At 39.2% G+C, this 26366-nt stretch overlaps 3 protein-coding genes across 5 annotated transcripts in view; 1 reads left to right on the top strand and 2 right to left on the bottom strand.

Moving 5' to 3' along the window:
* ppp4r4 (protein phosphatase 4, regulatory subunit 4) overlaps positions 1-1645 on the top strand; it is a 30275-nt gene extending 28630 nt beyond the window's left edge. For all 3 annotated transcript variants that reach the window (XM_066676411.1, XM_066676412.1, XM_066676413.1), the window contains 2 exons: positions 183-348; positions 942-1645. In XM_066676411.1, coding sequence (XP_066532508.1) covers positions 183-348; positions 942-987 — 212 coding nt within the window. In that variant the 3' untranslated portion in view covers positions 988-1645. The remainder of the gene's footprint in view (positions 1-182; positions 349-941) is intronic.
* serpina10a (serpin peptidase inhibitor, clade A (alpha-1 antiproteinase, antitrypsin), member 10a) lies at positions 1347-8543 on the bottom strand. Its single transcript, XM_066676417.1, has 5 exons — positions 8407-8543; positions 5848-6423; positions 3543-3816; positions 3032-3179; positions 1347-2097 (listed from the first exon to the last, which is right to left on the bottom strand). Exons 1-5 carry the CDS (start codon positions 8411-8413, stop codon positions 1909-1911), a joined length of 1194 nt encoding a protein of 397 aa, XP_066532514.1. The 5' UTR covers positions 8414-8543; the 3' UTR covers positions 1347-1908.
* Positions 8544-12881: 4338 nt separating this feature from the next.
* On the bottom strand, positions 12882-17238 carry prph2lb (peripherin 2-like b). The gene is made up of 3 exons (XM_066676418.1): positions 16661-17238; positions 14924-15170; positions 12882-13524 (listed from the first exon to the last, which is right to left on the bottom strand). The coding sequence occupies exons 1-3, from the start codon at positions 17236-17238 to the stop codon at positions 13270-13272; spliced, it is 1080 nt and encodes a 359-aa protein (XP_066532515.1). The 3' UTR covers positions 12882-13269.
* Positions 17239-26366: the final 9128 nt, after the last annotated feature.

Here is a 26366-nt window from a genome sequence, read left to right as displayed (position 1 = left end):
AGCATTGAATGTACATAATGCATATCTATTAAATAATAGTAGTCTTCACTTAGTGTATTTTGACTGATGGATTTCCTCAGTCCAGAATAAAACATCACTATAGATTTGAAAACCATTAAAACACTTGAGACTGCCAATTAATCCCACTTGTCTTCTCATATCTCTTAACTGTTGTCTCCTAGATGATGCCCTGCGATCTCATCATTTCAATGTGGCCTCTTCATCCTCCTCATTGTCTCCAACTCCCTCTACCTCCTCCATGCCTGTCTTGATTCGCAGCAACACAAGCAGCTCTGTAGATCATCGGACCAATGGCAGCAAAGACACACAATCCAGAAAACTCACCATGTAGGTCTGAATGCTGTTTCTGGACGTGTCAGATCCCGTATGATAGCTTCTTAGATTAAGATATTTGTCCTAAGTTGTTCAGTAAACAAGTAGTAAATGACCTTCTGCAGTAAATTATAGTTGCCCCATTGTTGTTATCAGCAGCAAAGGCTTGTCATGACTGATTTACCGCACAGAATTTATTAATGAGGGCAAAACACTTTGCATTGGCTCTAAAAGCTTAGACACACCTGATGTATGTTTTTATAATCCTAGATGATTTCATCTATGGAGTCATGCTTATCTTTGAGATGATGGCATTAAGAGTGCATAAAGCTGATATCAACACAAAAGTTATCTACTTCTTAAGAATCTATCATATATATCTTTTATGAGAATTTGCACGAAAATATTTACACATTTAAGTGTGCTTCCTGTAGAGAATTTGTTTAAAATTAAACATAAAACATGCCACATAACCAGAGGTCTCCAAACGTTTGGACGTGGCTGTAAGCGTTTCTACATGTTTGACAGGTGGTGTATGTTAAATATACTACATTTGAAAGAAACACCAGTATAGACTGTTCTCTTTTTTGTATTGTCTCACCCATTAGACAAAGGAAGTCCAATTCTTTTGGCATGCAGTCTGGAAGGGAGTGACAGTTGCTCAGCAGAGAGGACTGAGGTTTAATGGCTGCTATGAAGTGACCCCCATCCCGTGGAATGGAACTTGGAGAAGGCCATGATGGCTCTCTGTGTCCACCCTGGAGAAATGTCATCTGCCCTTTGCTGTGTCCATCCCTTGTTCCTCCTCTGTAGCAGAACCAGCTGAACTCTCTTGCTCAGGCTGTGGAGGAGGAATAGGGCTCCAGGATTTTTCTCACGTCAACGAAAGTAAACATTGATCCATCTCTGCCTTATTCCACACTAAAATCTGCACCATTTATCAAAACAAGAGAGAAGGATTAATATAATGTATTTTAATTTATTGGTTCATTATTTGTTTCTTGTATTATAGCATGCTTTGCAAAAATTCTTTGTTTTATATTTTCCAAATGGCTATGAAAAAAGACACAGTATGTATTTTTATGACTGAGCGCCACCTTAAAATATTTCTGGGACTCTCCATCCACTGACAATGTGCCTGGTGCATTACAGCACCTGAGTAATTCACGCCAACCCTTCAGAACCCAATCAATAAAGCCCATGTGGAACAAAACACTTTCTGAGGACTATCAGTAACAACAGGCTTTGTTCGCCAGCGTATAGTGGTTTACACTAAGGTCAGTAAAACAAACCAAATGCTTACACAAAAGAATGTAAAGCCTGGCATTAATCTAAATCATATTAATATTAATAACATTGAGTTTACTGTGTGCAGTATTAAAGCTCTACAGTCATCACAGCTACAAAGAGAAGATACAGAAGTAGGTTTTTGTAATGTGCATATCAAATGCGGTAAAGAAGACAGTGAGTGTTCAAACTTATTAAAATCACAAAAAAACAGTGTATCGTAAATGGGAATTAGACACCTGAATGGGAATTAATCATAAGTAAAGACTTGTCTCTCTCTAGATAGGACTATTTCTTAGTGGGGTCAACCACCCGGCCCATGTGCAGCAGGCTTTTGGTAGCTTCATGATAGATGAGGAAGAGGAAGGGCCGGTTAAAGGTGAGCCTCGGAGGAAGACTCCGCATGAAGGGACTATCTGAGGCTGGTCCAGCTGAACCCCCTGTTTCATCCACATCCACCGAGACCTTCTGGACCATCTGGAAGAAGGACACATGTAAATATATACTGATGCTATCACAATCATCGTGTTCTACATGCTGCGTTGTGCACTGGGTTAAGAACTCCTGGTCACACTGTAGGTATATATTTTTAATCATGGATAACCCAATCAATATAGGTTGATTTTCTTTTTTTTTTAATATATTATTGCATTGTAACGTTTTAGCTTTGTCATGGTAATGCCTTTAAAAGCCATAGCACACAAATTCACACTTTTCCCAATGAGCACCTACATTCTGGTATTGGCAACCAGTTTATAAGGACTGACAAGTGTAATTAAACTTTAAAAGGAAGTGCACAGTACTTTCTGAATAGTCCGGTGAACATTTTAGAACAGCGTGCATGGGGAAGAACACTGGGAGTGGGAGAGCATATAAGAACAATGCCAGTAATCCACAAATGTGGAAATCTGACCTGTCAGTGAATAGGGGGAACAATATAAGAGTGCAGCAGGACAACATTCTAGAACCACATGAAAGGTTCTTAGGCATGTGGGCAAACTTTGGGTTGTCTGTGAAACACAGAGAACCTTCTAGTGCAGTATGAGTGGGGAAGAACCTTATGGAACTGTGTTAATGGTTATTTTGGCCACACTGTTTCAACATTTCTGTGCAGTCCTTCAGCACACAATAACACTACAGAACAGCTTTCTCGAGTGCTCCAGCTCCTCGGTAATCCCGTCTTTCCTGTTTATGGCTTTTGGCAGATATTCTTACCCACAGTGATTTACAATTCTAATCATGTTATAACCATGACCCTAATCTGGACAAGCGGTTATAGATAACGAATGAATGAACAAATCATGTTATAGATGTAAGGGAATGTTTGGATTTACTGGTGTACTGTGATGTAGGGTACTTTCTCAAGTTGTGTTGCCCACTTATTGCAATGATCGGAATGAACATACTGTACCTCAGAGAGCTTGAGGCCTGGGGAGCTGCTGATGCCAGACAGTTCTGCTCCAGTCTCAAACACTTTGCTAATGCCCAGACTGGACAGGGTTTGCTTCAGTGGGAAGGTCTGCTCCAGGGAGAATCTGGGTAACTGGACCTCTAACTTCCTGCGAAGAGTTCATTTCAAAAGGCTTTAACTTGTGGCAGAGGTTTGTAATGGGTACAATAACACATTACTGTCTAATAATTACCACTGCCTAATATACTGTATCATCACAACTGTATGCAAAAGTTTCAAATCACACAGTCTGCTGATTCTCTAAATATAAGTAAAAATAATTTTTCAACGGGAAGCTAATTTAAATATTGCACTTCAAACATTAGTCCACAATTTTTATTTATTTCCAAGGTAAAAAAAGATAAAAGAGAAATCATGCCCAGGCCTTAGGTGTGTCTCTGGATTATGTAAGTCTCCTTAATGTAATAAAGCAAGTGCAAAACTGGTAATATCTAAGTAAGCATTGACTCACGTCTTCTTTAGCTTTGAGACCCATTTGAGGAACACTTCATTAGTCAGAGATTCATCGATAAAGGTGTAATCCACATCTTCATCTGGCAGAAGGACAAGCATGGCAGTGCCATCTACACAGGGCAGCTTCAGAATGCCTACTTTAAGTGAGGGGTCGTAAGCCAAGTAGTATTTATCAGAGCGGAACATCATAGGAACTTGGACAATGTGGTACTTATCAACAAAGAAACGCTCCTCCTGGGTGAAGCTGGCATTGAAGAGAAGCTTCCATTTTCCTGGTGAGGTAAAGAGAGTGCTTTAGAGCATGTACTTACATTTATGCAATAATATTATATACATCATATACACTGATCCATCCTCACATCATCCAAGTCAAGTTCACTGTTATTCCTTCTCTGAACAGACGCGACAAGTTAGGAACAATACATACAGGTGCATCAAAATACATTAGAATACTATCAAAAAGTTAATTTATTTCAATTTATTATTGAATTCAAAAAGTGAAACTTAAATTAATTTATTACAAACAGAGTGATCTATTTCTAATGTTTATTTCTTTTAAATGATGATGATTATGGCTTACAGCCAACAAAAGCCCAAAAGTCACTATCTCAGAAACGTATAATATTATGTAAGACCAATTTAATAAATGATTTTTAATACTGAAATGTTGGTCTACATAAAAGTATGTATAGTATATGCACTCAGTACTTTGTAGGGGCTCTTTTTGCATGAATTACTGCATCAATGCGACTTGACAGGAAGGTGATCAGCCTGTGGCACTGCTGAGCCCAGGTGGGTTTGATAGCCTTCAGCTCGTCTGCATTGTTATGACTGGTGTCTCTCATCTTACTCTTGGCACTATCCCATAGATTCCAAGCAGCTTGGATTGTGTACCTCTCCACTCTTCCTCCAGACTCTGGGACCTTGATTCCAAATGAAATGCAAGCTTTACTTTCATCTAAAAACAAGACTTTGGACCCTGACCAACAGTCCAGTCCTTTTTCTCCTTGTCCCAAGTGAGACGCTTCTGGCCTTGTCTCTAGGTCATGAGTGGCTTGACACGAGGAATGTAGCCCACAGTTGTAGCCTACGTTCTGGACACTTCTGTGTGTGATGACTCTTGAAGCACTGACTCCGGTAGCAGTCCACTCCTTGTGAATCTCCCCTGAATTTTTTGAATAGCCTTTTCTTCACAATCCTTTTAAGGTTGTGGTTATCCCTGTTGTTTGTGCACCTTTTTCTACCACACTTTTTCCTTCCACTCAAGTTTCCATTAATACACTTGGATACAGCAGGAGGGTGTCAGTGACTGCCTTCTGGACATGTGTCAAGTCAGCAGTCTGCCCCATGATTGTGAAGCCTACTGAACCACACTACAGGACCATTTTAAAGGCTTAGGAAACCTTAGCAGTGTTTTGTGTTGATTATTCTAAGTGTCTGAGATAATGACTTTTGGGTTTTCGTTGGTTGTAAGCCATAATCATCAACATTAAAAGACATAAACTCTTGAAATAGATCACACTGTTTGTATTGAACGTATGAGTTTCACATTTGAATTCAATTACTGAAATAAATCAACTTCTTGATGAAATTCTAATTTATTGAGATGCACCTCTAGTTACTTCAAGAACATGGTGCTAGATCAGGGGTCTCAAACCAAATCCACGGAGGGCCGCGTGGGTGCAGGTGTTCTTTCCAACCACGCAAAAGCCCCACACTACTGAAAGTCAAGATCTATTGATTAGATCCAATTATTAAAAACAGGTGGAATGAGGTGTGGCTTCTGCATGGTTGGAAAGAAAACCTGCACCCACACGGTCCTCCGTGGATCTGGTTTGACACCCCTGTGCTAAACTAAAAAACAGAAGAGCTACATTATAAAAATGTCATAATACTGACACCTAGTGGTCTGGCTGTATCAGAGATGCTGTATTAAAATATTTTAAATATGGAAGCCCCCCTGTGGGGGACCCGATCTATGGAGCGTTAAATGTACCTTAACTTCACAGTATTCTACTACCATAATATTGTTTTCGAGAATACTAGCCAAATCTCTTGAACAAATTTAGTAGCTTAGCAGCTTACATTTAGAAAGATGTGAAACAGATGTGTAACAAAATATACATTTAATTTACATGTTTATGGCATGATTTCAGGAACTGCCCAATAGTTTCTGCTGTTATAAGTCTGCTCCCCAGTTAAAGGTATGTTTGGAGACATACGGTTTACAGTTCTTCTCCTCCTTGTAAATGGACAATCTCTCTGCACTTTAGGAGACCAGATATATGGAGCACGTCTCTCACCTGTGTAGTACGCAGCACTGATCAGCATCAGCTGACTTTGAGGATCCACAGTGTTGATCACCTCCCTGATTTTATTCCCTGTGGCTCCAGTGACAAAGATGTTGATGCTTGTTGTGGCAGCCTGGTCCGTGGTGAAGTCCACATTCTGGACATTGGTGTTGTAGAAGGTCTTGATCTTTGTGCTGAAGCTGGACTCTGGCTGGAACTGGGAGCTGGCAAATAGCCCTGTGGCCAGAGTTTGAGCAGCTGTGTCTTTGAGCTTCTGGAGCAGCTGTGGGATTCTGTCCGGTTCTGTGTCTTTGTCCATTGGAGCCAGGGCTAGGCCTTGCAGCAACTCCCTGCGAGTATCTCCCTCGGCTCCAGCGGTCAGGGAGGCAAGGGCCAGGGAGACGGCCAGAGGAGAGATGACAACATTATCATCACTGACACTGGCCATCTTGCGATAAAGAGATGTGGCAAAACCTGCGCTCCGGCTGGACGCTTCCTGGAGGTCAGGATCCTGTGTCTGACTGAGAACACTGGCAACAAGGAGCGTTACCATGGTTATGGTGGAGCAGATGCCCATCTCCTTGGATCCTATTAAAAACAAAAGAACTTCATGTCAATTGGATTTCTAAATGGTTCAAATACAATCCTATTAACACATTTGGGTGTTTTATGTTTATATATATATAAATGTTGAACTCGACTCTCTGGGTAGTTTACCAGAAAGTTCTAACATGCATCTCTGTACATTTAGGGACTGCAGTCCAATAGCGGATGCTTAGGTTATGTGCATTCTTTTTATCAATCTCTAATTTTTCCTCAGAGGTCAATGGTTCATTCATTCATTGTCTGTAACTGCTGATTCAGTTCAGGGTTGTGGTAGGTCTGGAGCCTACCCAGAATCACTGGGTGCTTGCTATCCATCACATAGCAAGAGGTTATTGGTGTTCACATACTCTAAATCTGTAAAGCTTCATTATCTTTATATATCTTTAGTCCTGTTCCAGTTTAACCGTCACACTTTTTTAACAACTCAGTAGAATTATTTATTCATGAAGTGGTCTCCTCACATTACATGATCCCTGAGTTACAGAGACTTGGGATTAAGGTCTGGTAGCATGTTGTCACTGTGCAAATTAAACCATGTATCACTTTTTATCTGATGTTCAGGTTTCTATACTGTTTGGAGACATCAGCTGCTGTTTGCACTGAGTAAAAATTTCACAGAGGGTCCAGTAGAAATAATTCAAAATTACTTTTTTCTGTGTATATTTTTCTGAATTATTAAGAAAATGTTATTCTATATTTCATTCATTCATTCATTCATTCAGTCAATGTCTGTACCCACTTTATCCTGTTCAGTGTCACAGTTGTTGTAGAGGGACATTCTAAAATACTTAGATAACATGGCTTAATGTATTAAAGAATCTAGGAAAACTATTCCTCTTACCCAGTAAACAAGGAACGTCGCTGGACGTTAAAAATATGTCTAAAAGTAGTCTGTCCGTCAAGGACATCTTAATAATCCATCTTAATAAGTTAGTTAAGTGGTGACCAATCGATAACATCAGTGGACGTCCAAAATGCGTTTTATAAAATTAATTTATTTCGGGGCCAATTAATAACGTCAATGGACGTCTAATTGTCGTCTTTTCAACTTTCATTTTAAACCTTAAGAGAACGTTGATTAGACGGCAGTCATTACGTTATTTCAACGTTGAATCAACGGCTAAATGTTTACTGGGTACTCACTGCTGCTCATACGTACTCTTGTGGGATAAAATCTGCCAAATGTTTCAAATGTAAATGAATTTGAGTTGCAATAACTGCAAAACACGGCAAACATTCAGTTTGTTAACAGTTGTGCCCAGGATTGGCCTGTCTCACAGTAAGAGATCAATCTCTGTGTTTTCTGAAGCAAAGGGCAGAACATGGACAAACACAGGGGTTGTTATCTGAGTGAGCCCAATGAACACTGGGCCTGAATACATATGTTATCCTCCAGAAGAGACACAAAACAACAAAAACAACATGATCCTGATATGAATGTACTACTACCACTACTACTAATAATAATAATAATACAGATAAATTATTTAATTAAGGTTAACAATAATATCCTAGCCAAGTGTCAGACTATAGTGTATAATTATGGACTTTAAAATAATTATCATCTTTTATATCATTATTATCGTTGTTATTTATAGTGTTATTAATATTATAAGTGGTAGTAACAGTGGTATATGTATCACTGTCCAAGTTTATATATTTTTAATGTTATTATTGTTGTATTTGTTGTTACATATGTATAGTTTACACCTTCGTTATTCCCTGGAAGCTTGTAGTGTTTTCACAATTACAACACGCCAACACACGTTTTATTATAAGCCCGGGCCTGGTCTACTATATAAGCCTCGGAGCCTGTGACAGAGATTATTATAAGGTTTCATTAACTAAGAGAATCACACGCTGCGGACACTGGTTGTGTAAACAGTGACGGCCTCGTAACAGCAGCGTCATCTGAGCACTGCGTCTCTTAATGACAGCGCAAGCCATAAATAACAAACTACTTACGCTTCATCTCTGCGGCAGGAACACTTGATTGCGATAAATAGTGATTTTAAAATACAATATAAAAACAATACACGACAGCACGACGAAACAAACACACCCAATAAACCTTACATATTTTTCACACCGGTTTTCCGACAAGTCCCGTTATTATAATAATCACAGCCAATCATTGTGCAGGGGGCGGGGTTTGAGGAAATACTGATCAATCCTTGCGCAAGGTCTACTAGCACCAGCCAATCATTTACTTCTGAGCCGTGTCATGTCGTCACCAAAACAACGCCGCGTCCTAATGCTTCACTTCTCCCCTACTCCCTACGCCCTAGTGACGCCGAGGCAGTAGGACATAGTTTACTATAATCTGCAGTTTCTCATCCCTACCCTGCACATTTATTAAGAAACACGGGTCTGAAAATACATGGATAAAATAGTGTATCACAGTTTTTTTGTTAATTTTTTAACAGATGGTTTTTAATGTTTTAAGACACATTGATTTTTCAATCATAACATTTAAATAGTTCTGAACTTTTACATATTCTTACTCATTCCCTGCACTTTTTAAAGACTGCTTGGACCATTTCTTTTTTTTTTCTCTCTTCCCTGAAATAGTTTATCTTATTATTAAAAATAAAAACTAAATAATAAACTAATAATAAACTATTTTCCCTGCAGTATGCCTAAATGGACCTGCTGCATCTTTTAAAATTGGACTGGAAATTCTGGATAAGGAACCAGAGCATATCACAGTGGAGAGGTCAATTTGTTGCTTAAGTTTACGTTTCAAAGAAATTGCAGATAACTTGAAATTGAGGTTGGCTTCTTTAGAATGTTCTGTCCCACCAGTACTGGGTCCATTTAAAGTGAGACGAAAAACCCGAAAAAAATCTGATGTGTAACATTGAAAAGAGCTGTAATAAGTATAATAAATATTAAAAATTGTTCGTTTAAATATTATGCTTCGCTAGGGGGCAGTGACACACCAGATTGCTCTGTTTTTTCCAGAAACAAGTTGCTAAAAGCCAGGGAGCAACAGTTCTTTTGAATGTGTGATTTGTAAATTATGTTTACGTTTAATAAACATTGTTTCCAGAATGTTTTTGTCTGTCATGTGCGTTCGAATCATTGAATTCGTGTGGTACAGAAAATTAGATGGAGTGCTACAGTCACCCTCTTGCAGCAAGAATGTACAAAATAGTTAGAACAGTAGATCCCAGCTGAGTACTACACACTCAGTGTAGGCCAAATCCTAATCTTAGGTTTTCTAACAGGAAGTGGGTCCATCAACATCATCCTCAAAACTGACTGATGATAATGCTTCATTGTGGATTCAGTACATCCAGCTTTGAAACTTCTTACTACACTAAGCTATATTAAAGAAATAATTAATAATAGTGTTAAGTATGCAAATAGGAGTAAGTAGTTCTGCAAGCCACCATTTAAGATGGAAAGGCACTTTTGAATGAGAACGTTTACGTTGTTTACAAGCCACGGCTCCTTGTAAAGAAAAGTGATTTATGATGCAAAACCGGAAACATAAATAAGAATAAGGAGCACTTATAAGAAAAACTAAACCTAGTGTATCTGTGTAGTTACATTAGCTAGATAAATTAACTCAGATATTTTCATTCATTATCTGTAAGCTCTTATACAGTTCAGGGTTGCGGTGGGTCCGGAGCCTACATGGAATTATTAGGTGCAAGGCAGGAACACACCCTGGAGGGGGCAGCAGTCCTTCACAGGGTGACACACACACACACACACCTACACCTATGGACACCTTAGAGTAGCCAATCCACCTTTTTGGACCATGGAAGGAAACCGGAGCACCCGGAGGAAACCCACACGGACACAGTGGTCACAGACAGTCACTCGGAGCAGGACATGAACCCACAACCTCCAGGTCCCTGGGGCTGTGGGCCTGCGACACTACCTGCTGTGCCATCGTGCCGCTCAACTCAATCAACTGTTACTGAAAATGAAATACTGATGAACTTGGAGTCCTTTACTTTCTGTAGCAATGGGGGAACTCTATTAATGTTTTATGAGCAGATGTCCACAAAATTGTGTACATGTATTTTATGTATCAGACAAAAACAAAAAATGTGCTACCCACCTAGACCAACATTTAGGAACAGGGTCTCTATAAGAACATACAGTTGTTGGTGGGTCATTCTCCTCCCTTGTAGCCAATAACAGGAATACGTTAACATGTCTGTGACGGAACTCTTTCTTTGCAGAGGATTTTGTTAATGAATGTAGTGAGACATAGTGGTCACTGACCTTCTGCAGCGTGCAATGGAACCCAGATGAAGTCCAGGCTTATAATAGGATGCCTGCTGTGTGACGGATATGTGGCTAAATGAAGAGCAATCGCCTTACTTTAAGGATTAGGTTCTGTGGCCCTCGCTTGAATGTCTGCCACCAGACCTAGAAAAAACTGCCAAAAAAATTAAAAATTAAAAAAAATACAGAAGCAAATGCAAAGATCCCTTTATGCCATGTTATCATGCTGTCTTATTTTTCAGTATTTAAACATGAGTGCAGTACTGTGGTTCCAATATACATGAGCGTATTTAGTGTTTCCTGAGGAAGAACACATTGTACAGTCAAGATCCTATAAGGTATGTGTTGTTTTTTTAAGTATGATTTTACATAATTCACTTGTTGACTTGTTAACTATTCATTTTTCTGCATTTCCCAAAAACAATTTCTTTAAATTATTTTTGCAGAGGTCTAAAAACAATTTACACTGTTACAAAAATGAAAAAAAAAAAAAACTCATAAACGTATGGAATGAATGATTTTATTGGTTTAACTAACCTGTTTTCCAGTTTTCTTAGATCAGATGCAGAATGACAGCAATAAAATAATATTCTATAGTGCATAATATAATCAGCCTGGCCTATATTTAAACAAATGAATGAAAACCACCATATTACCTAATAACTCACTGATATGTATGAGATTGTTGTTTGATACCTGAAGTGTTGTTTGAATGTTTTTATTGATAACAAACATCAGCTACAAGCTTATTGCAGTGTACAGACCTGCCTACCTTTATGCATTTTGCGTATCAGATACGCATTTAGACATCAAACTACGCCGCTAGGATTTGTCACCTCAAAATGGCGAAAAGTTCAACTGTCGTGCATTCGCGCCCTAGGCAACTCGCCTATGGGTGTAACCGCATTGGGCAGCCACCTGTTGGGAAAAGAATACTTCGACCAATCACAACGCTAGTTTTAAATTCCTCAAACAGACTACAAGCGGAGAGCCGAAGCAGTCAAAACGAAAATAACGACTTTTGTTTTCATCCGTCTCGGTCCGTCTTCATACTTTGACTGGTTTTACAAGGGAAGACGGTGCTAAACACCATTGCAAAGGTAACTGGTATGGTGTGGACATTGTGAAATTGGTCCATCTTAAAAAGCTTGCCAACTTTAAATAAAGCTAGGACAACCGTTGCAATTAATAATACTCATGACGTCAGATGAGGATACTGACAGAGAGAGGGAAGCAAATCTGACGAAGTACCAAGATCTATGGCCATGCCTCCACCCCTCTAAACTGCCTAATCAAGTCTTTTGCACACACACAGTAAATTCACCAGTGTTAAATTAACACTGTTAGTGTAATAATTAAACACTCTCAGTAATCAATAATAGTGTTGATTTAACACTGGTGAATTCACTGTGCACATAACATTCATTACATATTAATAATGAAGCAAAACTGTATTTACGGTACACAGGTATTCTGAAATATTCACTTTCAGTGTGTAGTGAAGAGAATCTGGTGAAAAAAATATTTCACCAACGCCTAGAAGACAGTGCTGTGGTCATTGGAAAAGCACATTGTTGTTATTCATTATCAACAAAAGGCACTGCTTTTTTGTTTGTTTGTTTGTTTCAGATTCATGAACAAGAATGTTGCCCCAGAAAATGAAGGCACACTGAAAAAACCTCACTGAATTTAAGAGATTTAAATGTTTTTCTTCAGAAATGTATTGAAAGTGAGTCCCCGATTACTTCTGTATCACAAACACCACTCCAATTTATCTCCCAGGTTTTAGATAAAGCTCCATCACTGTGAAGAAAGCAGATAAACTCCCCCAAATCCACCTCCCTAGCTGACACTTGGCACTGGACATGTTGACTTTTGGATCATAAGCAGATATCCCATTAGATATCTAGAGCATCCCATTATACTGGTCACTGTTTTTCTGTGCATCTGTGGAGATTATACAAGCTGTATGTGCACAGTATGTACAAAGGGGATATTTTTGGACAAATATTTGGACATACAGTGTATATTTCATCAAAAATAACTTGTATTTCAAAGTAATTAAAAGGACCCTGAATTTATGTCACTATATTTTGTTAATGTGGAAATAACGTACACATTTGGATCAAGTAAATTACTTTCTTCTGTGCAGAGGCACCTGATAATAGAATGTCCATCAGCAGCTGTAATGACCATCGAGCGGATGCTGTGCCAACATGTTTCAACATTTCCAGCCTTGTAATAATGTCAGAGTTCACATACATTGCATCCTTATAAAATATTGCCACCTCCTGGGTACTCTGAGGGAAAAGGCAGTTGAAGTTGTTTGTGTGTCAGGTACACACCAGTCCTTCTGACGGTGCTTCCTTCTTTCTGCATTGTCTAAATCACCTCCCAAAGTCTTGCTATGGCACCAGGTGTCTTATAGACTGAGATCACTTTTCTTCTTCTTTGACCAACTAGTGCACACTCTCACAGATTGCAAGGTGCACTGCAGCCTAATGTATTTGTGCACAGCAGAATTTAAGCACCTCAGGTTTAAGGTTGCGATGCAGAATTTTATCCGAATCTGAGTTCTTGAAGCTAGCTGGCCACAGGGATTTGCTGAGTTGGTACATTCCCCTGTGCTTGCTGGCTAGTGCTCGGTACGTCGATGTTGGGGTCATCGTCAACCTGGTAGCATTTGCCAAGGTTCTTGATGATGTTGAAGTTATAGCGAGCTGTCTCAGCTATGCTGTTCTCCAGGAGCCAGCCATCAGACTCAGAGTCAGGATCTCCTAACCTCAGCACATTCTCCATGGAGGTCTGCAGATACCTCACCCCTGTCAGTACAGAGAGCTGAAGAATAAGGACAGGACAAAAAAGGAGAGATGAGTAATGAAAATGTTAATGATCTGAAGCATTACAGTGAACATTTACTCATTAAATAATGCCATTACTTCAGGCAGTGAGTAACGGCTTCTATGCAATGCTTACATTTACTGGGGAACTTTATGTCTGTCTTTTTAGTTATGTTCGAGTTAATACATTCACAAATGTTGTTGTTTACTTTGCATATTTCTAGTGCTTGTAGTTTATAGTAATTTTTTAAAAGTCAACAAGAGGCTTCTGGTAATATCCAAGGGAAATTTATCCAGCCATCGTTTATTCTATCCATGGAATTTAGATGCATCCAAGGCAATAATCCAACAGATATAATTACAAACTGAAAGTAAAAACAACCAATCACATTTACATTTAGAGTAGATGGGCCTAATTTATTGACAAAAAACTGTATTCTAGGCCCTATATAACCATTTTCACATATCGGCACTGTCCAAAGAAGAATGATCATCTCCAAAATAGTAACTTTGCAGGAGAAGGAAATAACCTTCTTAACTTTCAATTTAATTCAACGTAATAAGATTTAATATCAGATCATTTTGAGTTATTTTTTCACACATTTAGCAAACAGTGGGAGATTTACAGTTAAAAAATGATGTCAGATATTTAAATCAAGCATGGAATGTCTCACTCAGACTTTAGATATTCATGTTTAATAGATCAGCCAAAAATGCTTGACACATATCAGTCTTTCCCCTAATTCCGGCCACTGCCAATCGTATTGGGTAAAACAATAAAACATAAGTTCAAGCCTTAGGAGGGCATTTTAACATCAGTCTTGCAAGAAATCACGTATCTAAACAATACTTAAGTATCTCTAACAGTGTTGTAATTCTTTGTGTGCAAAACTGCATGTGGAACACAACACATTTCCATTTCGTGACAGATATTTCCCTCAGTGTAAAAGTTAGCTTAGCGGTTAGCTTCCTTTTCTCTGAGGGGAAAATCTACCGCCATTGTAGTCCTTACATGTAGAGTACGGATACCAATACAGGACAAACGTGATCTCATTGTGAGCCACTGGATGTGGTAGCAACGGTCTCGTTTGACTGTCACAAGCAGGGGAGGTGGCCGAAGTTAGGGGGCGCTAATAATCTTAGCAGTATTGGCACCTACTTAAACAAAGGCGTTTTTATCTAAAAACATATTTTCTTTCAAAGTCAAGCAAATCTCGGACATTAATCTACACATATTTGACTCCTGAAAAATGTTGATTTGAGTGAGTAAAGTACTTCTATTTATTTACAGTCAGCTAACATTTCCAATATTGTAATTAAAGTGGCTGGAAGTTGGGGTAATTACGTTACCTAAATAATCCACAGTTACTGGATATGGAAAAACTGATCATTTATACCTCGAAGAGCCAGATGATGAGCACAATGAGGCCGATGGACTGCATAATCTGGGTGTAGTATTCCAGGAGAGCCTGTCTGCAGCCCTTCTGGTTCAGGTTCAACTCCTCTGTCTGACTGTCGTAATTGTAGTGAGCCGAACTGTTGGTGATTTGGTGCTGGATGCAAGGCCTTGGAGACAACAAGTTACAACAGCTGAAGGGCACTCCATCCATCAGGTACTTCCCCTCTACATTGCTTCGGAGGCGACTGACATGGAGGAAAGGAAGACAAACACAACAGATGGTTGACAGTTAGGTTGTTAGATTGAATATGTTTTCCCAATCTGGTCCTGACACACTTCTGTCCAGCATTTAAATAACAGAAAGCTAGGTTAATTCTAACAATGCATTTTCAGCAGTGGTACGAGGTGATTTTCAGTTCACTGCAATGGTCTTAAAATTCTAATAAATGTGTTACAGACAGTCCTCTATAGCTGCAGAAAAAAGTTTTGTTTGCATTTCCATGGTAACCACAAAGCATAGAGACAGAAGCTGCGGTTTTTAACTTTTATTTTGGACTGTGTTTATGATTTCACAGGTTTTAATGGTTTACTGAGGGTTTGATCGAGACAATCACCCATTTTTTTATACACAACGTAATAGTGCATGCTGGGAGTCAGGATTCATACCCATACATGTCTGAGCATAGCAATGTGGAGTTGGATTATTCATTCAGTGCAAGCCTCAGAATGACGGAGAGCTCTGGACCTGCAGGCACTGAAACTAGCACTGGGTGAGAGGCTTGTGTGAACAGCGGAGTGGGTGCTGGTTTTACTCAGCATACCTCTTGATGAGCGCAGGTTTTATTTAAAGCAATTGTCCTGGGAGTCTCAGAACCTCTGCCAGCATCAATTATGAAATTCAAAAAAAGTGCGGAGCCATGAAAACTGGCATAAGCTTTTCACATTCTATATCAAAGTAGAGCAATACTGGTGAAATACTGCAGACGTATTAAACTTGGGTAAAATATTCATATGAAATAAAATGTACATTTATATTGTGGGCTCTGAGGAGCCAGATTAACTTAAAGGGAACGTCTAAGATTGTGGGTAATCACAGTTCTATCTGGTTGTTTACATTCAGAAGCTAAGCGAATATATGACTTAATACATTGTAAGTGGATCAAGTATAACTTGTTTGTAAGTTTTTACTCACTGTTTGAATTACCACAGAAACTCATTTGTACCTCGAGTTGTTTAGCTTTGTAGCACGTTTGGTCTGTGTTTACATTCATGCAGTTAGCTGTCTTAACTGATCCAAAACGGCAAAAATAAATCTGTATGACTTACCTGTGGAGCAGTCATGAGCAATATCCTCATATCAGTTCATGCGTTTTATATTTGGAGTTCTCTCAGTTATCTAAAATGCCCTTTTAGATAAAGAGAGAAAGACTAGCATACCACACAGAGACGGTTTGTTTTTTCTCTCATTTACAGACACTGGGGTTTCGTAAACACATTAATCCGGTTTGGAGCATGCAAACAGACTGGAGAGCTACCTATCTTCTGAATTTTATAAAAAGTGTTTCTTGATTGCAACAGTGAACGTCACCTTTAATAAGAAAAAAAAAATCAAATTTACATTCCAAGGGGCTTTAATAGCCATTTTGGGTAGAAATTGGACACATAGAAAGTGATCAGACTTTCTAGAAAAGAAATTCAAGTTTTTGCACAGAACTACAATTAGATCTTTACTTACTCCACCACTTCATTGCTGGACATGTCTAGGTAGCGTGGACTGACCCACTGGATGTAGAACCAGTCTCTGTAGCCATCATTGCCACAGCACTGGAACTGGATTTGCAAAAGGTCAATGGTGCGTTTGATGTAGCAGCGACCTGGTGTGTCCGTGTCCTTGTAGTAGCGCATGGCATCCCTCAGGCCCAAGAAAAGAGACTGCTCCAGGTTGTTGCGCATTGTGTAGCACATCAAAGCACCCACCAGGATGCAGAAGGTGAAAAAAAATGTGCAAATGATGTAGGGCAGTAGAAGTAACTTCCAGCGCAGGAACTTAACAGTGTCAACACATTCATAGCAGATTTTGCCCCCTAGGAAATTAATTCCACAGGCGACCATACCCACAGCAATGAGCATGTTGGGCACTGAGTGGATCTCGTCTGACATGAGTTCGCGCCTTTTTCTTATCTCCACTTTCAAGAACAGGCCCAGGCTAAAGAGTATTATACCCGTAATCACAGAAACCCAGTTCAGGATCCACAGGACTTGAGCCAGTTTGTCCCGGTTGGTCTTTGTAAACGTCACCTTTAAGACCGCCATTTTAGGGCAGTAAGATTATTGGTGCCAGATTCAGGATGATGATGATGGTGATGGCGATGGTAACTTGTCAGGGCAGTGCGTACAAGGGGAAAGGATGAGGATGTGGTCAGCAGCGTGAAAAGAACGAAGCAGAGATACAGAGAGAGGCTATTTCCCTTAAGGGCCCCATAAGAAGCTTAGTTGAGATATTTTTACACTGGATGATGGTCTCAGCTGCTGGAGATATCAGCTACTAAAACCAAAATGGAGGAAAACACGAACAAGAAAACACTGTTAAAATGGAGTCGCAATTTGTGTCTAGATATTATTACTAGACATGTACTAATACATGTCTGTTAATAATCCTAGCTCTTCACAGAAGAAGAATGGGAAATGTCAACATTTATATATAATATATATATATATTGTATTATATATTAAGAAATAAAATTCAGTTCTCATCCTCTTTTACATTACACAGATCCAAGAGAAACAAAATGAAGCATTAAGTGACCCAACAGGCATTAATGCAAGTTGAGTGCTCAGTCTCTCAGTCATAAGAAAGACACGCTTACCTTCACTTCTCCAAAGTTAACGACGCTGTCCTGTCAAAACCTTAACGCCAAACATCTGAAAGTCTGAGTCATTTGTGTCCTTTTTTGAAAAATTAATTCTAAGGCCAGGTGAGAGCTGAGGCATAGAGGAGTAGTGAAGTCTCTCCAAGCTGTGCTCTGACCCCCAGAATAATCCACTTATCCTCAGGATTTAGTGGAACACCCCCCTAGGATGCCTCCACCAATCCCAGCCCAGCAAACAGTCCTTTACTCTGTGCTACACCCTCACACGTTTTGGGCTTTAGTGACACCACAGTAACCAGGCTTTGATAACTACAATACAACCTGACCCTGATCTTGACCTTGAAAGTGTCAGGTGTATGCATTAGCATGCATTTAAATACGCATTGGTATTCTTGGCATTATTACCAAGCACAACAAAATGTGTCTTCTGGATTTAACCTATCAGTGGCAGTAAACAGACACACACACAACTGCACTAGGGGCAATGAGCACATACACACCCAGAGAGGCCATCCCAGCGCCCAGGGAGACAGCAACACTGCTCCTTCACTTTCCCCCACCACCAATTTTCTTGCCAGTTGTGGGGATCAAATCCCAAGTCTGCTTCTCTAACCATTAGGCCACAGCTACTCCAGTGGTCTAACAATTTGAATGAATTAACTAATAAAGTCATTTATTCAGCCGTAGATTGAGAGAGGAAGACAGGGAGAGTTTCATTCCAGCCGCACCCAATTTTCCTGTTGGTCGTGGGGAATAAACTGACAGCCTTCCAGTACCAAGCTTGCAGATCTTTTTGCCATTCTGGGCTCAGAACTGCACTGTTGGAGGAGTGTAGGAAACCACCACCACCCAACCTCTCCAGCGCCCTTGATTTCAGGACAGCGCCAGAAGTGATTTACAGTAATCTACTGTATTTACAGTAACCTGCTTTAAAGTTTCAGTTCCCACGTCTTTCACAAGTTTGCTCGTTTGTAGTAACATAAAGAGCATTGTGACCTGTACTGTATGTTCCATCACCCTCAATACGAATGTACTCAGGGATGACCTTTAGGAAGCCCTTGACCAGCACAGATCTATTATTAACCGAATTATCTTCAGATCTTAGCCTATTGATCATGTGAGCTACACAATGTACCAAGTTGTTATTAAGTTTATATAAATTACATCAAAGAAAATTACAGAATGTGAAATAAATTCAGTATTGCTACTAGTCTGGTGTTTTCATAGACGTCAGAACGTTTCTGGCCCAGTGGTCCAGCCTGTACTATTAGTCATGATAAACCATGTTTATTACTTCCATTTCTATTTCCCCATACTTACCTGGAGTAACTGCTTGTGAGTAAATTGACAATGAAACAAAAATAAATGTTAAAGTTAAGTATATAACTCATTTAAATGTAGATCAATATTGGATACAACATGCAGGAGTCAAAACCTTATTTTGGAGCTAGTCATGGACAAGTTTGGGCAGCCATTAACAAAGTAAATTACTCAAAATATTAGTTAAAAATGATATGGCATTCTAAAGAATTTACATGTGATATCGTATTTCTTCCAAACTGAAATCTGACTATAATCTGAAGCCTGCCTGTTACCCTCATTTAAGAAATCATCAATATTCAGACTAAATAATGCTCAGTGGTTTCCTGGTCACCCATACGTCAGCATGTTAGAGTGGAACTGGACAGTTTAAAGTACTAATTCTGATTGTTTGATGTGATAAGTTGGTTGTACGCAGTGGTCCCTGTAGCACTTGTCCTTGTCTCTATCTCCACCATGCGGCCCACATTTAGAACTGGCTAAGCATTAGGTAATAGACAACACAATCCACACAAAGCTTTAACTGTAGTAAACAGCATGTTTTTTTATTAATAAGCTCCTACGTGAAGTAAATTTCGACTTTCCTTTGTCTTCATCCACAGTCAGAATAAAAGGTTCTTCACTGGTAATGTTCACTAAATGTACAAACAGGGTAAATGTCCCTTTAAAACTTAAAAGTTTGTTGTTTTAAATAGAAAAAAAACAACAAATCAATTCTACAGTCAATATTAAATCAGTGTAAGATGTACAATAAAATATGATACAGATATATTAAAGGTAGTGAAGATGTACTTTGATGTACATCTGCTTCTTTCATGTATTCAGCCCCTAAATGCCACATTATTTTAGCGAGAAAAACTGTAATATAAACATATTTTAAAATTCTGCCATTTTTTACACAATAATAACAACATCGGTTCTTGTGAATTGAAAGATTTATACAGATTTTTAACAGTATATTATAGGGAATATTTTATATGAATCTGTAATTATTATAATTAAGAAAAACTGTTGCCCTCACAATATTCAATAAAAAATGTAATTTGAACTGATGGCATGTGCAGGACACAGGACAAGGGGAGTGAGCAACTTTGTTTTAATGACCTTCAAACACATTTACCTTTGTGATGCTTGTCTAATGTCTGGAAAATCGTGGTAAAGTTTTACACTGGACTTCCCTTTTTCACTGAATGTAAGCAAATGTAATTTGATGGCAAAAATGGTCTATTTATCTTTAATATTAAAATAAACAAAATTGTTTAAATCGTATTTTTTTGTCTATTTTATAAATAATACTTTTGTATCAAGCAGACTGAATGTCTTATATTTTCTAATGTATTTATTAATTCATTGTCTGTAATCGCTTATCCAGTTCAGGGTCGTGGTGGGGCAGGAGCCTACCTGGAATCATTGGGCGCAAGGCAGGAACACACCCTGGAGGGGGACTGGCGCCCACTCCAGGGTGTGTTCCTGCCTTGCGGCCAATGATTCCAGGTAGGCTCTGGACCCACCGTGACCCTGAATTGGATAAGCAGTTACAGATAATGGATGGATATATATATATATCATCTTTATCCTGTCACAGCAGGTCATTGTGGAACAAACCCAGGGATGCACTCCATGCTCCGGAGCAGGTATAAAAATATATATATATATATACACATATGCATCCCTGGGTTTGTTCCACAGTGACCTGCTGTGACAGGATAAAGCAGTTATAGAAGATGAATGAATTGATTAATATGTTACGGTTTTATTAACAAATACAGTTTTAATTGATTGATTTTACATATTTTTAAATTTCCTTTCTTGTCTTTAAATAATTTTGAGCTGCTACATGCATGATATTGCTCTATCAGAAAGTTTGTTGCTTTGTTCACAAAGATGTGGGCCTCTACTGCCACCATGTGGAACAAAGTGAATAGTAATATAAACACATAGCAATAAGCTAATGACATTTTTCATCCATCTTTTTTTCTTTCTTTGCCATTTGAAAAAATGTATAATGTGTTATGAAATCATTTTAATTTATTTTAGAATTTAAAATTCTCAAGTGGTCTGTTTTTGTATTTCAACATTTAAAAAAAACCCTAAATGTTCCAGTTCCAGGGCGGTCTCTGTGCTTTGTTGTATGTCTAAACTTTTAACATAGAACCAAAAAAAAGTTACATTGGAAAAAATTGGGAGTGATGCTCCCAATAAGACATTTAATTCCCTTAAGGTCCTGTATAATATTATAGTTAAAGTGTGTACACTTAAATCTCCACCGAGGACAATGGTTCTGGGTGAATTAAAACCCTGTAAATAATTGGAAAATATAGACAGTTAAATAGAAATTAAATTAAATAGAAAAAATGGAAGGTGCTGGGGTAAGCTTAGTCCTGTTTCGTACATAGATTCTGTTCTACGAGTAAAATAAAGACAAATCTGTAATGAAACCGAGTCTAGTACGATCATGCTCAGCTTTGGCTAATTTCTAATCATTCATGTTCTGAAAATTATATTTTCCTGCAGCTAATTAGAGCCAGAGAGCCCAATAAACAGAAAAATTATAGTCTTGCTGTGCACAGTGTAAATCAGGAAATGCTTTAACCTAGTTAACTCCAATGTTGGGTGGGTCCACACAGTCAGTCTTCACTCACATTACTTTCCTTTTGCTTTCATAGCAGTTAGTTAATTGTTTCATTGTTGTAGTGTTTAACCTTTATTTTATTTCATATTGCACTTATAATTACACAATTACTTATAGTTGGTTTAATAACAGGCTAGTGAATCTGAAGAGTAAAGAGTTAACTTGAGGCAAACAAAACCAACCTCAGTCTCTCAGCCAGCAGCCAGTTTGCTTTGGGACGCTGATGTCATTGGCTGATGTGTAGAGGACAGATATCCTGGCAGTGGATGTGACCATATGGCCCAGGTTAATTCAAGTGGATCTGGTTAAGTCCACAATTATATCATTAATGTATCGATCAGATTCAGTTCATCAGAAGGCCGACTAATATCCCTCATCAGAATGAATGTGGAATTATCTCTGAACTGATCACTAAACAAATGCTGAATACTTGCTCATCCCTGTTCTCTCAGACATACTCTGAATGTTCAATAAGATTATACAGCAGAAATCCAGGGTATTACTAGAGACTTTGACCCACCATTGTTGCTGTAACAGCCTCTACTGTTACTGTAAATGCTGGAACATTTGAGTGAGGATTTGATGGCATTCCACCATTGACAGGATCAGTGAGTGCAGATACTGATGATGTATGATTTGTTCTGGAGAGAGAAATACTCATTCCACATTGGAGTCTGTTTGAGGCCTTGGCCTGGTTCCTGGAAACACTAATAGCATTTATTAGCAAAACGAACAAAAGCGTTCATCTGATTACTTCAGCAGAAGATTTTCAATTAGATGTTAAATGTGCCACAGTGGATAATCACTTTAATGCACTGCTTCTGCTTCCTCTTAATTTACTCAAGGCTCAGCCCTTCACTCAGAGACTCTCCGAGGAGAACAGCACAGAGAAGGGTTAAGTGTTTATCACAGCATTTTTATAGATATCATGAATGTAACTGCGGTAGTTTCAGGTATCTTTATTAAAATATTAAACATTTCCACGTTCTGAGGGTTGTAATTCCACTCCACCATGTTTCTTAATAGAATATATGTCAGTTTACAGCAGGATGTTTTGAAGTAAACACTATACCTTCATAATCAAATATTATACAGTATGGATATTCACAAATAAAATAAACCAATTGCAGAAAACTTTTCGCTAAATCCCTCCTTGAAAACTGATGACTGGTGATTGATTAGCAACTGTAACTAGGTGCAGCAGATAGTGTCGCAGTCACACAGCTCCAGGGACCCAGAGGTTGTGGGTTCGTTTCCCGCTCCGGGTGACTGTCTGTGAGGAGTGTGGTGTGTTCTCCCTGTGTCTGCGTGGGTTTCCTCCGGGTGACTGTCTGTGAGGAGTGTGGTGTGTTCTCCCTGTGTCTACGTGGGTTTCCTCCGGGTGACTGTCTGTGAGGAGTGTGGTGTGTTCTCCATGTGTCTGCGTGGGTTTCCTCTGGGTGACTGTCTGTGAGGAGTATGGTGTGTTCTCCCTGTGTCTGCGTGGGTTTCCTCTAGGTGACTGTCTGTGAGGAGTGTGGTGTGTTCTCCCTGTGTCTGAGTGGGTTTCCTCCGGGTGAGTGTCTGTGAGGAGTTTGGTGTGTTCTCCCTGTGTCTGCGTGGGTTTCCTCCGGGTGACTGTCTGTGAGGAGTTTGGTGTGTTCTCCCTGTGTCTGCGTGGGTTTCCTCCGGGTGACTGTCTGTGAGGAGTTTGGTGTGTTCTCCCTGTGTCTGCGTGGGTTTCCTCTGGGTGACTGTCTGTGAGGGGTGTGGTGTGTTCTCTTTGTTTCTCGGTGGTTTTTCTTCCGGGTGACTGTCTGTGAGGAGTGTGGTGTGTTCTCCCTGTGTCTGCATGGGTTTCTTCCGGGTGACTGTCTGTGAGGGGTGTGGTGTGTTCTCCCTGTGTCTGCATGGGTTTCTTCCGGGTGCTCCAATTTCCTCCCACAGTCCAAAAAAACATACATTGGTAGGTGGATTGGCAACTCAAAAGTGTCCATAGGTGTGAGTGTGTGAGTAAATGTGTGTGTGTCTGTGTTGCCCTGTGAAGGACTGGCACCCCCTCCAGGGTGTATTCCTGCCTTGCGCCCAATGACTCTAGGTAGGCTCTGGAACCACCATGACCCTGAACTGGATAAGAGCTTACAGATATTGAATGAATGAATGAATGAATGAATGAATGAAAAGAGCACAGTGCAAATTTGCTTATGGTGGCTGTATAAATATAACCATTTTACATCTGTTTATCCATTAATTTGTTCATTCATTCATCTTCTTTATCCACTTTATCCTACTCAGAGTGGAAGTGGTTCCAGAAACTATGCGGAACCATCAGGCACTAGGCTGGAGCACACCCTGGACAGGGTGCCAGTCCATCACAGGTCAACCATTTTACATAAAAACTCATTTCCATGAGATTTATTTCATTAAGGTAAATAAAGCCAAGAAACCATTACAGCAGTCTATCTGCCCGATCAAGCTCTCTAAATCACTTTGGTGCAAAGTAAACCCTCAGTAATTTACATGAAGGGAGGTTTATTGATGGCAATGTGCTGGTGGAACCCGGACTGTGGGACAGTAATGAACTCCAGAGCAGGCTAGTGACCGGTGATTACCTTGTCACAGTGAGTTATGGTCAGATCTCTGCTGAAGAAGGACACGGAGCAGTGTGAAGGACACTGAGAGCACCTCAGCAGCAGTAAGGGTCATTTCCTTACCCAGACAAATAAAGACGCTTTGAATAAATTTGATTGAAATGTGGAAATCATTTCTACAAAGCATAACAAATGAATTTCATCTGTCAGTTTACTGACTTCTGACAAAACAAACAAACAGCCAAAACAAACATCTTATATCTGTATTATTTCATCACAGCAGCTGCACATTTAATAGCAATTTTGTGACAATTTGATCAACAGAAATGTTCCAAAGTGGTTTGGAAATAAATATATTAATGTACACTTATAAACCCCAATTTCCAAAAAAGTTGAGATTTTTGTAGAATCTGATTTGTGATTTCTTTTGAACCTTTATTTAAAAACTACATTAAAAGCCACCTTATTTGCTTCATGTAAAATAAAACAAAACATAACAAACAAAAACCCAAAAAGGCAGATGTTATGATCATGTTATGATCTTTAAAGGAGGTGTGCAAATACGTTTAACCATTTTAGGCAACAAAACAGTAACCTAAACATTTAGTGGTTTGATATTTGATGTCTAGAGTAGCTACACAGAAGACCGAGGATTTTATTGGTTAATGAATTTGTTATGAGTTCTCCTGAAGAATACAGTGCTGCAAAAGCATGTGCAAATTGTATACCCAAGTACATGTGAGTTTTGCGTTAGATTTAAAAATGATGGTTTCAGTGTTACAGATTATGAATGAATTGACACCTAACGTTTACTATGTTTTTGTTAAATGACAATAGTCAATTTAATAGCAGTTATCATAATAATGTGACAAAATATCATGAGAAAGTCTGATTTTTTTACACAAAAAACATTCTTGTACACCTAATATACGTTGATCCTGTGGCATGTTCATGTGCATTTTCTGAAGATGTAGTTAGAGAAACTCTAGTCCAGAGAATGTTTCTCTGTCCAGTGACTTGTAACAGATTTGAAACCTCAAAGCACAGTGACTGTGTGAGGTGTCATCAATGCTGTTTCACTGGTTTCTCTGGTGCGCCATCATTCCATAGAATAAGTAAGAAGGGCTGGACATCAGGCTCGGCCAGATTTTACACGTGGTCAGAGTGTTACACATATTACAGTTTTGTTTAGGTTTTCCTGTGTAAAATGATACTGTTAAAGTGGTTCCAACTTCCTAATTGTTGTGTCTATCATTTTGAGTTTTATCACTGGTGGCACTGGGTAGTTAGGCCTTACCTCTCCCACTACCATTCTGTTAGATGTTTGCCAGGGCAGGTCTTTGCTATCTAACATAACAGAACTTAGCAATGTTCTCCTCCAAGCGTGTTGTGTTCTCCAGTGGTCGACTTGCGTGACTGGGTATGTGCAGCAATGGGTAAATTGGGGTTTAAAAAACTGTTCGTTTCGGTAATCCTTCCAAAGCATTACTCTACTTTCATTGGTCTGGGTGGACGTGTGGTTGGTAAAGGTCTCGATGGTTGAAAGGTAATCACTGGGAGATAATGCAATGTGCGAGTGAAAGAGATGAATGCTAAGAGTTCAGAAATGTTCCCAATACCAGAGTTATGATCTGGAGGAAGTGGGATGTTGCTAACACAACTGGCTGAACAGCATCAGCAGGTTTGGCCAGAAACAGGCAACTGGCCAACACGTTTGTTCATTTAATGATACATGTGCTCATCAGACCTATTTTTTACATTTAGAAAAAGCAAAAACAAACAAAACCTGCCTTGCTGATCTGCCAGGGCTAAAGTGCACCTGCTCTTTTCTTATAATTTCTTCGGAATTGAAGGGTTTCAGTAGTGACTTTGTCTCACTTTGATGCAGGTACTGCTTCTATGCTCCTGAGACATTGTGAGGATTTGGTGGCATTTAGCAACAAGGGCATTAGTGAGGCCAGGTACTGATATTGAATGATTAGCTATGGATCACAGACACTTCTCCAGCTCATCCCATATATATTGGATGGAGCTCCATCACTCCAGGAA

Source organism: Hoplias malabaricus, chromosome 7, assembly GCF_029633855.1.
Source record: "Hoplias malabaricus isolate fHopMal1 chromosome 7, fHopMal1.hap1, whole genome shotgun sequence".
Classification (NCBI taxonomy): Eukaryota; Metazoa; Chordata; class Actinopteri; order Characiformes; family Erythrinidae; genus Hoplias; species Hoplias malabaricus.
Note: the sequence above shows the minus strand (reverse complement) of the source record. Positions and strands in the feature narration are given on the sequence as shown.